At 32.6% G+C, this 13,975-nt stretch overlaps 1 protein-coding gene across 1 annotated transcript in view; it reads left to right on the top strand.

The window, feature by feature from the left end:
* sif (guanine nucleotide exchange factor still life) overlaps positions 1–13,975 on the top strand; it is a 653,408-nt gene that overhangs the window by 587,350 nt on the left and 52,083 nt on the right. The window contains 1 exon segment of the mRNA XM_074173996.1: positions 9,776–9,962. Coding sequence (XP_074030097.1) covers positions 9,776–9,962 — 187 coding nt within the window.

Below are 13,975 nucleotides of genomic sequence, written 5' to 3'. Positions count from 1 at the left end.
CTATACAAATAACTTGCCGACGTTTGGTAACTATTTTGTTTTTATGTCATGGAATTCACTTCGTATAGACTATAATGTATGCATTTCAGTTCTGTTCGGTGCAGATGCTTTGTTCGTTGGAGTCAGGAAAATGTTATTGACGTTACGCGTGAAAATTATGCCGTTTGAAAGTAAATATACAGTTTTTATTTAACTTTTATTTAGGTCTTGAGATATAAATACATGGTTTGGATAGAGTTTGATCAGTTATAAAAAAGTTGTTTCTCGTTTAAAATACACTATTTCACTAGTTCGGACTTCCATTGTCTACTATATAAAATGATTTGAAATCCCTGAAACAACTGAAAATAAAAAAAGAATAATTAAAAATGAATAGCTGAAAATAACAATTATATTAAGCAAAATAAACTTGATGAAGATCAATAGTAATTTCAAAAACTACACCTCACGATTTGATCTCCACAAACTTCATTTGAAAAATATATCATAACATGTTTCGCTAGCACATTAGCTTTCACAAGTGATTTGAATCTCACCTGAGAAAGCTACTGTGCTAGCGAAACATGTTGTGATATATTTTTCAAATAAAGTTTGTGGAGATCAAATCGTGAGGTGTAGTTTTTGAAATCAATTATATCGCCAATGAAGGTTTGGATATATTTATATAATACGTTCAACGAAGACCAAAAATCAACACAGATAAAACTGTTGTCTGCCTTTGATGAATATTTTCAACCGAGAAAAAATAATACCTATGGAATCATTAAGTACAAGATATCAAGAGAGAATGATTAGAGATCGTCTGATTATTGGAATACAAGAGAAACAGGTTCAATCCAGGCTATTAAGGGATTCGGATATAACTGTAGTGAAAAGTATTATTAATTTATCAAACTCAGTGAAGAGCATCTCAAAACACTATAACCTGAAGAAGAAGTTAACGCTATGAAGAAAATTCAAAAATGCAGGTGTAGGAAGTGTCTTTATGAACATATCGCAAACAAATGCTCTGCTTATAATTGAACCTGTGCAAATTGTTGAAGAAAAGGACATTTTGCAAAAGTGTGTTACTACAAGAAAGATGAAAAAGGTCAGTCTACGAGGTCGAAAGAAAATGTTAGCAGAGGAAGTCTACAAAAAAAACAGTTAGCCTCATTCAGGATGAAAAGCAAAATGAGTCTGCTGTCGAATTATTTCTGAATTAATGTCGTGTAGGAAATGATAATTCATGGTATGATTGAAAATTGAAATTTGAACTTGATTCTGGTAGTTATAGTAGCATTTTAACTATTTTGAATTTCAAACAAATCATTCTCTATCCAAATTTGAGGGCCCTGTTTCATAACTTCAGTGTCTTATAATAATTTTCGTTTCAAACCCTTAGAGATGCAATTACATTGGAATGCTAGTTCAGTGATATAGTTCAGTATATTGAATTTATTGAAGTTGACTTCAGTTTCGAGCCTATTTTGGGTCTTCACGATTGTCCGAATTTCAATTTAATTTGAAAGATTCCCACTTTTTTCTGTATCAAGATGGAGTAGTAAAAAGCCAAAAACTTTCTTTCAGAAAAATTAGTCACTCCTAAAAATATAACCCTCTTAAATTATGAAATAAATGTTTCGACACATAGATAAGATTCCTGGAGTATGTTCTTTTAATTTAACCAGTAATGCTAGGTTGGTAATTCAGTATCAACGAAAATTTCATTTTCTTTACATTCAAAATTGGAAAATGCTCTTGAAAATTTGCAAAGTCGAAATATCATTAGTAAATTGATTATTCTACCAATTGGGTAAATGGTTTGATGATCGTAAAAAAACTAGATGGCTCCCTCAGGCTTTGTATTGATCCAAAATCACTCAAGAAGTATATTCAGAGAGAACATTTCATTATTCCCACGATATTACTGAAGAAAGTATTTTTTCTGCTATACATATGAAAGACGGATTTTGGCAACTAGAACTTGATGATAAGAGTGTGCAGATTTATACACATTCAACACACTTTTTGAAATATACAGATTCAATAGTAATTCTTTTGGGAATTGTATTACCGACTAGTCCAAAAAAATTGTCAAAATATTTGTGGGATAGAAATTAATTTTCACGATACAATTATATCAGGTGTTGATGAAAACTCTCATGATAATACATTTGAACAACTTTTGAATAGAGTAGTTAAAAATAATGTCAAATTTAATTTCAAGAAATTACGATATAAGTTGAAAGAAGTCAAGTTACTTGGAGAAATTATTTCAGCAAAAAGTTTAACATCTAGTAAGATAATATTGAAGTAGTATTGGCCATCAAAATTCCTGAAAACAGAAATGCAGTTCTGAGAATTTTGGGGCTCATGAATTTTTTCTCTAATTTCATCTCAGATATTTCAGAATTGATTAAGGGTTTGAGGAATTCAACTAAAAAAAATTAACAATTTTTTTGGATACCCGAACAAGATCTTGAGTTGCATACATTGAAAACTATAATATCAATATTACCCACTTTGAAAAATTTTGACCCCAATTTACCTTTTGTAATACATTGTGATGCGTCTAGTGAAGCACAGAAGAAGCAATTAGCACAGATTGAGGGGAAACTTCTGGCCATAGTTTTTGCCTTCAAAAAATTCCATTATTTTGTTTGTGGATTTGAAGTGAAAGTTGAGAGCGACCATAAACCATCAATTTCCATATTCTCGACAGATTTAGGTAAAGTATCTGCTCGATGCTTCTCAAACTATTGAAATACAAAATCAAAATAGTCAATTCACCAGAAAAAAAATTGTTGTAGCTGATACTTATTTCTCGTTCCTTCATAACAATGAAGTTGAGGATGACCCAGAGATAGAATATAAGATACACATGCTTTACATTAATATTTCTATGTATCCAAAAAAAAATAACTCATCAAAGAGAAACAGATGATAACACTTCCTCAAATATCAAACAATTTTTCGGATCAGGTTGCCCCAAAAGTATTAAAAAAAATGATCAAACCCAAAAGTCTACTGAAAACTCAAAGAAAATATTTACTTATCCAACGACTTGTTTCTCGTAGGAAAATTCATAGTTCATCTTTGAGAAAAGGAATGTTGAAGCTGATTCATTAGAGCCATTTTGGTATAGAAAAATGTAAACTGAGAGCATATCGAAATTTTACAGGCCGGGATTAACAAAATACATAGAAAATGTAGTTCAAAATTGTGAAACCTGCCAAAAATATAAAAATCAAAGAAAAACACTAGTGAGTCATCCTTAACCTACTCGAATCTGGCAGTATATTTTTTAAGATTTCTTCGAATTTGATGATAACAATTATCTTCTCATGATGGATTCCTATTTCAATTGGTTGGAAGTAATAAAAACAAAATCTGCTGACAATATCAACAACTCTTTTAAGGAACTTTTTTCTAGATATGGCTTTCCAGATATATTTCACTCAGATAACGTTCCATTCAACTCGTTGAAGCTGAAAAGATTCGCTGCGGAATGTTCCTTCGAAATAATGTTCAGCAGTGCTTAGCACTATCAATCATACGGTCTTGCAGAGAGATATGTTGGTATCGTTAAGGGCAAGTTGAGAAAACTGAATGACGAAAATAATGTTCCGTTCTCCATACTAGATTATCACAACACTTTTTTACCTGAATATTACTGGAGTTTTTTCCCAACACCAAATCGTTATTTTTAACACCTCGACACGTGTTTCGATCACCAAGTGATCATCTTCAAAGAGGAAGATTAAAACTAGAAGCTGATGCGAGCTAACCCTATTTATGCTATAAAGGTAACCCAACACCAAATCGTTATTTTTAACACTTCGACACGTGTTTCGATCACTAAGTGATCATCTTCAAAGAGGAAGATTAAAACTAGAAGCTGATGCGAGCTAACCCTATTTATGCTATAAAGGTAACCCATCAAGGCGTACTAACCATAAAGGTATACCAACTTAAATTAATTTTACAATTTTGCCTTATCTATTATTTTACAATATATGTTTATATAAAACAATTTTCAGCTATATAAAAATTAATTTCACAATATTGCTTATCCAAATTTATTTTTGCAATGTGTCCTTATGTAGTAATCAGTAAACCCAACAACAACAACATTATTTTATTTTATTTTAACAAGCTATATAGTATGCTCTTTGGTATAGGTCCAAGCATACTATATAGCTTGTTAAAATAAAATAAAATAATGTTGTTGGGTTTACTGATTACTACATAGGGACACATTGCAAAAATAAATTTGGATAGGCAGTGTTGTAAAATTAATTTTTATATAGCTGAAAATTGTTTTATATAAACATATATTGTAAACTAATAGATAAGGCAAAATTGTAAAATTAATTTAGTATATAGTATATAGTTAGTATACTTATATGGTTGGTACGCCTGGATGGTTTACCTGTTTGAATGAATGAATGAATGAATGTTGTTTATGTGAATGAACATACTAAAGTAATACACGATAAATACAATAAACATTACAATGAACCAACAGAAGTTGTTGAGAGCTTCAACAACTTGTACGTGGTAATACAAGACATAATTACATTTTTTCAATAAATTCAGTACACTAAACACAATATTCTATCACATAGGTTGTATATAAGTATATAAGTACAATAATGAAAATTAAAAGATTTATATAACAAACAAGAAGAATAAAAGGTAAAATTTGAATAGTAGAAACAAGACAGCATCATTCAATTATAGTTTACCAGTATTATCTTGACAATCCACTCAACGGTGTGTAGCTATATTTATGATTATTATCATTATCATTATTGTATCTCAATCAACTCACGAATCTCTCTCCTGGATCTACTTCTGATATGAGCAATGGGGCTCCTTTTGAATTTTCTTACATTATTTTCACTTCTGACATATTCCGGTAGGTTGTTATAAAATTTTACTCCCAGGTATGGATAACTCCTTTGTCCGATATTTCTTCTCATAGTAGGTGCCACACATCTATCCCTATTTCTTGTTTCATAAGTATGAATGATACGTTGCAATTTGAATCTGTTTGAGTATTGCCATATGTTGACCTGCATATAAATAAAACAGCTGTCGAATCTCAAGAAGATTTGTTTCAGAAAACAGTAATTCTGTGGGGTACATTCGATGTTTGTTCAACAGGATTCTCAGAAATTTATTTTAGGACACTTGTAACGTATTACAATATGTTTTTGAAACACCGCCCCAACCTATAATCCCATATTTCAAATGTGATTCCACAAGACTCTGATACACTATGATTTTTTCTTTCGAATTCAAATATTCTACTATTTTCTTATATCTGTACAGTATGCATCTCAGTTTTTGTATCAGATAGTCAATGTGGATATTCCATCTAAAACAACAATCCAACATAATTCCTAAATATTTTATTTTATTTGTGGGTCGTATAACAAATGAATTTTGTATGGTAATATTGTAGTTTGGGAGGGAAGTTTCAAAATTGCTAAATGGTAGATAAAATGTTTTTTTAAATTGATTGATAGAATCCTATTATCTAACCAAGATTTAATTTTTGTGAAATTATTTTCTATTTTCAATTTCAAGTCATACCAGTTCGTGTCTTCATATATTACAACCGTATCATCGGCAAAACTGGTTATTTGGCTTTTTTTTTCTAGTATAAATAGATTATTCAAATAAATAGTGAATAGCAAAGGACCCGACACGTTCCCTGAGGCACACCACATGTTATTTTTTGTGTTTTGCCCAATTTATTTTTAATTTTAACTTGCTGTTTTCGATTTTCTAGATAACTTTGAATGAACAATGTGCTGTGCCTCTAATTCCCATATCTTCAAGTACTTCCAGAAGTATTGAATGGTCAACGGTGTCGAATGCCTTCGCCAAGTCTAGAAAAATACCTATTACTGGATCTTCTTTATCTAGGCTATCGTAAATAGTGTTTGTTAAGGAGTGTATCGCATCTTGAGTAGATTTATGTTCCCTAAATCCGAATTGAGAGTTAGAGAGTAATTTATTTTTTTCAAGGAATGTATTGACTCTGACCTTTATTACTTTCTCTAGAACTTTAGCTAGACTTGATATCAAGGATATCGGTCTGTAATTCGCTACAGTATGTTTATCTCCAGTCTTGAAAACAGGTGTAACAATGCTATTTTTGAAGGCGGTTGGAAAAAGGGTTACCTTCATAGCATAAATAGGATTAGGTTCCAAAGGTTCCAAACAGTGCATCATAAGTAATTTTTTTTCCTCAAAATAAATATTTCCCTACTCAAGTATTTCTCCACAGAATTTTGAAAAACAAATTCCACGTCAGAAACAAACTCAAGCCTTCCATTATAGATATCAATTTATATAAAAATTAAATCAGGAGATGTATATGCTCAACAAAAACATTACTGTGCTGAAATTGCTGAAGATTTACCTGCATTGAAAGTAGGAGGTAATGTAATGGTTCAGAATGATGAAACTCGAAGAGAAGGTCAAGTGGAAGATCTTACAATGTAGTTGATGAGACTGGAAAAATGTTTAGAAGAAACAGAAAATAGTAATAGTAATAAGACTCAGTTTACCAGTTCTTTTGATATATGACTATAAATTTGATGATGAGACTGGTCATTCTCTTCCTCCTGATTCAAACTGTCTGCATTTATCAAATATCGATCTCAATTTTGATAACAGTACATCTGAAGCCAATTACAATGAGTTTGAAGGATCATACGGAAAATAATATGTACTGTACTATTGAGATCAAATAAGGAGAAGAATCGTAGAAGACCTACGTATTTCAAAAATTATGTTACTGATTCATATTCATATGATGATTGATTTATTAATATTGGAATATATTTTCCTGATTTTCATTGTCATCAGTTTCACTTTTCTTTATGAGGGGAAACGTGTTATATGTGTTTATTACCCTGTATAAATAGTACACTATGTGGTTGCCATAACGAGGATAATAAGAATAGAAGAAACAACTTTAAGTTACAAAAAGTGTTACAAAACTAAAAGATAATAGAGTTTGTTCCCGTTTATTATCGTTTCTCTACCGTTGGATCCCAAATCTGCGAATTCTTTTAGATAATGACAGTATGCATTTCAATTGTATGATATGAAATTGGTACAAAATTATTATCTTTATGTCTTCTCATATTGATTATCTGATGAAAGTTTTTTCAAATGCATTATATTTAGCCTAATCTCCTGTAGAAAAAAGCATGTGAGAAGCGAGCACTCATACGAGAACTTTTCTTATCCCATTCTGTTTGTATTTACTGAACGGTTCCACTTTTACCGTTAACATACTTCGAGATTGAGTATGCTCAATCAACTTTTCAATTTCCCATACGCTTCTAGTAATATCATTCAAATAGCAATAAAATAAAACAAACATCACGGCAATGTTCCGTATCGACTGAACTCTCCGGCACTTTGCCATAGGCACGCTAAGCCAACATATAAATCCCCTTTTCGATTTATCCTGGTACGAAATGCGTATAAAGCGATTTGTCTCATGTAGCCTAATAGATCAATTCATCCCAGACCCTATTCCATTGAAACATACATAGGGATTCAATTAGGTTTCTTCTGCCAGACAAACGTGGTGGGTATCGAGTAGCTTCTTTTCATGGCCGTTTCTCTTATCTCCTCGTTGAGATTGAATGAATGATCTGGAGGACAAAAATATTTTTTCTTTATGAGGACGTTTCTCTGATTCAGGAAAGAAGTTTGATACTTGATTGTGCCTAGACAGGATGGCAACTTTTTGATGTGGAAACTTTCAAAATGAAGAAAAATCACAATCGTTTGATTCAGCATTTGTTTTCCCCTGGTGTGTTAGAAAATCGTTCCGAATTGATGTTGTCGATCTATAATTCCAATAGATCATATCACAGTGATATCACAAAATACTAAAATGAATTGTTATTCCCAGAAAACTTTGACTATTTCATCAATAAAATAAGGAAAAACGAGCACTTTTCCCAATAACCAAAAAACAATAGTCTTCTGTATGCTAACTTAACAAGATGGCATCTTCAGCAGATGAAGAAAACTAATTCCGAACTCTAAAACTCTTTGTTTATATGTAATAGGGTACACTTTCATTTTCCGTTACACATCAATGAGTTCGGTTGAAAATATGCACTAACTTTTTTGTGGGAGTACCCTCAAAAAGTAATTCATAAAAAAGATTATGATAGACTCTTTGGAATGGAACCTGTGCTACTGTTCGTAGTTCTCATACCTCACTATACTATTTCCAGCCGTTCAAAACCATCCAAGTGTAGTGTCATGTCAACAGTTTCAAGACAGTTTTCATTTATTTTATGGCCCTTTTTCGAAGCGTCTTGAGCAATACTAGATTTTTATGGCCCTCGGAATAGGATATGTACTGCGTTTTGTTTGAAACAAGTTTCAATAGCTCGCTTGGTTTGGCCACTGTAATTTTGATTGTAAGATTGTCAATTGAAAAATCTTGGTGACTTGGTGACTTGGTGTTCTGAAATAATATGTCACTTTGTCACTTGTGATTTTTGTAACTACAGCAGCTTATTGGCAGCTTATTGTTGGCAGCTTATTGTTATTGGATGATATGGGATTTTTATAAGATCACCATTTCTTGTGTTATGACAGTGTTCTGAAGCAGTTCCATCATATAATTTATGGTTTTGCCTAACAAACATGATACATTTGAGGATGAAGATGGAGGGGGCTGCATATAAAAATGGGCCGGCAGCTATCTCGGAAATCCATATTGAAGATTAGCCTTTTGAAGCGTTTCTGTGCTATAAAGACTCTAGATTAATCCCTTGAGACAAAAAAATATCCTAACTGAATTCTTCATTACACATAATACGAGGGTGATTCAATAAATAATTTTCGTCTAGATTTTCTAAACTTTTATTTTAGCTCTTTACTTTTCGATTCAGCCTCATGAAAGTTTGGGAAAGTATTTCTGGGCCCTCATTTAGAGATCAAAACTCAGTCGATGAATAAAACTGTTATTGATTTTAATAATAAATTATTTCAAAAAAGAGCCAGCACTATTTCTGACGAGAGGAATGGGTTATATTATCAATTTTCTTGGGCAGTTCAATATGAGCTTGAATATTTTTTCCAACACCTAGTAACCTAGTCCTGATATTGAGGACATGTTTTAAGGTAGTCATTTTATTATTTCAGGTTCAACGTGAGTGCTTCTACTGCAACTCACGAGAGTTGCGATTTTGTATATTATTCAGTGAAAATCACAAAATGAATTGTTACTTAAATACGCCAGACTATTCAGTATAACAAAACTGTCTTGTTTTCGTTGTGTTCTCATTGGCTAGCCCTGTTTTCAAACATGCTCAAGAAAATCAAATGAAAACCTACTGATTGCTTGTTGATAGAATTGTGTGAGAATGAGAACTGTATGAGTGAGTCATATGAGTTTTCATCATCAGTACCTATATACAAATTGACTTGTGTGTTTTATCTTTTATCTGTGTGATAATTTCTTCATAAATTATCCTATTTGATTGAAATAAATGATATGAAACATAGAGAGAAGAAATTCCTGACTGATAGGCCAATATGCCATAGTCCAATCGAACTTCTTCTGCTACTCCGGCAAACGTTTTCAGTGGTATGAGATATCAATGATATACTGAAGACGTCTGGCGCAGTAGCAGACTAGAGGTTTGGTATTAGTTCCTTCCAACCACGAGCTACCAGCCCGGATTTTGTTGTCTCTAAAATTATTGGTATAGTTCCAAAAAACTTTTTTTTTCTTCAGCTCCATACTCATGAAGTCGTCGAAGTGTGTGCCAAAATATTATATCAAGTGGAGCTCTCCCGCAGCACTCTGGAGCAAATGTGGGGTTTCAGTGTGGAGGCGGAATTAGTCGAAAATGCTGACCGACAGGACGAACTTTGCTGTTACGTTAGTCGGGTGGAGGACAAAAGTGTGGCGATGCAAAACGGTCAGTATCATGATATATTTTTTTTGCTGATTTTATTATTCTTGAATGGGACTGCACAGTCTTTGCTATTAAGTGAAATATCTAATGAAAAAAAAGTAGGGAACCATCACGACAAATCACTGTAAACAAACAAAGATCAAACATATAAGTAATGGAAATCTATCATCTACATATATCAATAGCTTCGATTTTCATGAAAAGTGGAGTAGAACTATCTACATCAGCGTTTAATCTATTCGTTCAAGATATATGTTCTTTCCATCCTCTTTTCGAGCGGAACAACCCTGTTGAGATTTATGAAAGATTATGCAATGCATAAACTTTCTCTACAGTTGCTTTGATATTTCGTACTATAATGAGTCATAAGAATGAAATCAATAATTATTATTATTATACAAAAATCAAAGGAGCTCAATTAGGATATCTTATGACTCACAAGAATTTAAAAAATGACTTTTTATTAACTATTGTATGAAAATATTTTGTGAAAGGTATATTGACAGTAATTACGTTTAGATCAAACAAATTGTTGAACGATGAAGTCAAAGTCTGACTCAACGACTCGAATAATTTTAAAAACTATAAACATCAGATTCTGCTTGTTACATGTCAACTAAAATAAACCAATATGATAATTTATAAATTGTCGACTTCGTTCTGAAATTCATTCTGATAATTATGTACGTCAATAATATTCCATTTTTTCTAATCGCTAATGTAAACAATGAAAATATAATAAATTTGTTGTGTATTAGATTAGCTTATTGAAACATCATATCACGTTGCGATTTCATTTAACCCACATGGAAATCACAAGGTGATTCAATTAATAATGAAGAAAAATTCATTCATTTAGATATGAGCAAATGTCAATTCATATAACCCAAATAATTTTTGGGCAGTCCGTGAAACCAAAATCAAAATGTTCTAATATGAAATTTAACACAAAGCAATGATACATTCATGATTATAGATACTATTTATATTTTTTTGCCTTCAGAACACATTTGAATTCTGGTAAGAATTTCATGGAGATAATTGAAGACTACAAAGATGATGCTTATAATATCAAAAGAAAATATATACTAATTCAATCCAAAAATAACATCAAATATCTTGAATTATATACAGACTCGCATCTCCGTTGGAATATTCATACAAATAATATGGCAGAAACTAATCTCCGATTACTCTATAGGAATCCAAATATTTCAGAAACTCACTGAGTGTTACTCATCTCAGAATTATTTATATGTCATTGATCGAATCGTAACTGCAATATGCAATTATAGCTTGGGGGAGTGCAGCAGAAGTCCATCTGAAAAAAATATTAGTTTTTCAGAAACGTATACTCAAAATGAGTAAGTACCATAAAAAAATAACTTCCGCTTCGGGTACTATTCTCGCTGATAGTGAATTACTCGATATAAGGCAGCTAGCTATATGTTTACAATATTTCAATATATAATTATAAAAATAAAAGCCTTTTCCAAAGTATTGAGCATAACTATGAAATTCGAAACAGGAAACACCTACATGTTTACACACTCTTCCAGAAAAACGATAAATAAGCGTTCCTATATAATACATATGGCAACAAAAATTTAAAACTTTCCGTCGGAGATCTATGAGATATATGTGAACAAAGTCAATTTGTTAAATTTATTCCAAAATATATTGGAAAAATTATACGGTAAATTAAATGACGTCACTGGACATTGATATTTATTATGACCTAATTTTTTTATGCACTCCTATGCTCGAACAAATGTTGTTAGGACCTCCCATGCCACAATGTCGCATTAAATGAAATGAACAGTCTTGTTTATCTGTGATATTTATATTCGATTATTGAGTTGTCTGTGTATCCCATAAATGGCGTCTTCGTGAAGAGACTCAGGCTAGGCGATAATTGAAAAATAAATTATTGCTGAAAACATTCTGATGTACAAACTTTCATCAGTCACCTATGAAAAAACAAAATGAACTTCAAGTTGAGTCACACCTATTAATCTATTACATTCTACTAGTTACATGATATAGAAGCTTGTCGCGAGATTCACCGGTGCAGAAACAAGAATATAATATAATGTCATCTTGTCATAAGTAATTTAAAGAGAAAAACTATATATTTTCTTATAAAATAGGTATATATCGCGACATAATTCTTATATAGATTGTGTTTGAGTCGGAGTAATCTCCAATGACTCTTCGGAGATTTTTTCAAGGACGAAACGCAAGCACTACAGGAAAACCCTCAAGACGCTCTCAGATCGGTGTCTGTGTGAAGGTAGCGATTCACATTGGATTTGAATCGCTGGAGAATTGATACATTTAAAAAAACGTTCTCACGAAGTTCATTCCACATAAACGCAGTTCTCCAAATGAAAGAGTTCTTAAACAGTGAAGTTCGAGTTGTACTGAGTTGAACCTCAAAACGATGAGCAGCTACAGTCCATCGCGTATTTCTGATATGTACCGCTCTTGATGGAATCAAATGTCAAATCACTTAATGATAATAATAATAATAATCGTCTTTATTACTACAACCACACAAAAAAATAACAATATCAAGTTCTAACTATATATATGAAGTTACAGTGAAAGGCGAAGTTCAATTTTCGCAGCTATGCAAATAACACTTTCTGTGAAAGTATCTATAGAAGAGAGACAAATTTTCAAATTTCTTCGATGTTCCAGACTATCAAGGTTGCAAGTGATTTTCGTGTCTCCAATCAGGTGGATGTCTCTTTTCTGGATGAAATCTAGCAGCTTCAGGATATGCTTGGGGGCGGAGCTCCATACATGAGAACAATACTCCAAAGAAAGTCTGATTTGGGCTTTATAAAACATCAAAAATTGCTGAGGTGTGTACAATTTTCTGGTTCGAAACAGAGTTCCAAGCTTTTGAGAAGCAGCCTTCGCAATTCCAGCCACATAATTGTGCCAATACATATTCGTGTCCATTTTAACTCTCAACAAATTTATCGAAGCAGAAAGCGGAATTGTATGACCTGACATTATTATATCCGGTTCGGAGACATTTATCCTCATGGAGAAAACCGATGTCTGAGTTTTTGTGGCATTGAATGGAACCTGATTACTTTCACCCTAATTCGAAATCACTTCTAGACCCTCATTGAAATTTGCAACCTTCCGCTTGACTTTTTTCAAGTCATTGATATACAATAAAAATAAGGTTGGAGACAATATGCATACCTGGGGAACACCAGCGTTGATGGTGAAAGTATTTGAGAGATTTTCATCGACGGTTACTTGAAGGGAACGTTTTTCAGGAAGCTGAAGAGCGACACACAAAAATGATCCGACGAACCGTAGGCACCGACGTTTGGCCATATACCACTCACGGTCAAAGGCCTTAGAAGTAGCAAGCGCAACAGCTCTTTATTCTCCATTTTTTCCGATTGCGTTATTCTAAATATGGGTGACATACGATCAAAGGTCACATGTTGATCTTTGTTTTCGAAAGCCATATTGATGATCGCTCAAGATGTTGAAACCTTACAAACATTTCACTTTAATAAAAAGAATTACCATAAAATAAATAAGTCATCAATCACACATACTACAAATATTTGAGGATATCGTGGTTAACGACTTTCTCCATAATTCTTGATATCAGTGATAGCAAAACGACTGGTCTGAAGTTATTTGGAAAATTTTTCTTGCCCTTTTTGGGTACAGCCTATAGGCGAGCAATCTTTCGACAAGCAAAAAAAACCATTTTTTATAAAGCAGGTTGAAAAGTCAGCAAAATACTGGTGCGAGTTCATTTGCGCCCTTTTTAAGTACGATGACGGGCAATTCATCAGGGCCAGACGCCTTGTTGACATTGAGCTGTTTCAAAATTTGCCTGACTAGTGTGAGAAAATCGACTGTGGAGTGGGACGTAAATTGTTCAACTAGTATAGTGGCTTATTCTATGGCTGTTGTTGCAATTGAACCATCCGCTTATGTTAGTGGTGGAATAGTGGATTTTGTGAAGTTCTGAT

Source organism: Leptinotarsa decemlineata, unplaced genomic scaffold (genome assembly GCF_025532065.1).
Source record: "Leptinotarsa decemlineata unplaced genomic scaffold, Ldec_3_MD MMD2_tig00000505_RagTag_RagTag, whole genome shotgun sequence".
NCBI classification, from domain to species: Eukaryota; Metazoa; Arthropoda; class Insecta; order Coleoptera; family Chrysomelidae; genus Leptinotarsa; species Leptinotarsa decemlineata.
This window is presented reverse-complemented; position numbering and strand designations above follow the sequence as displayed.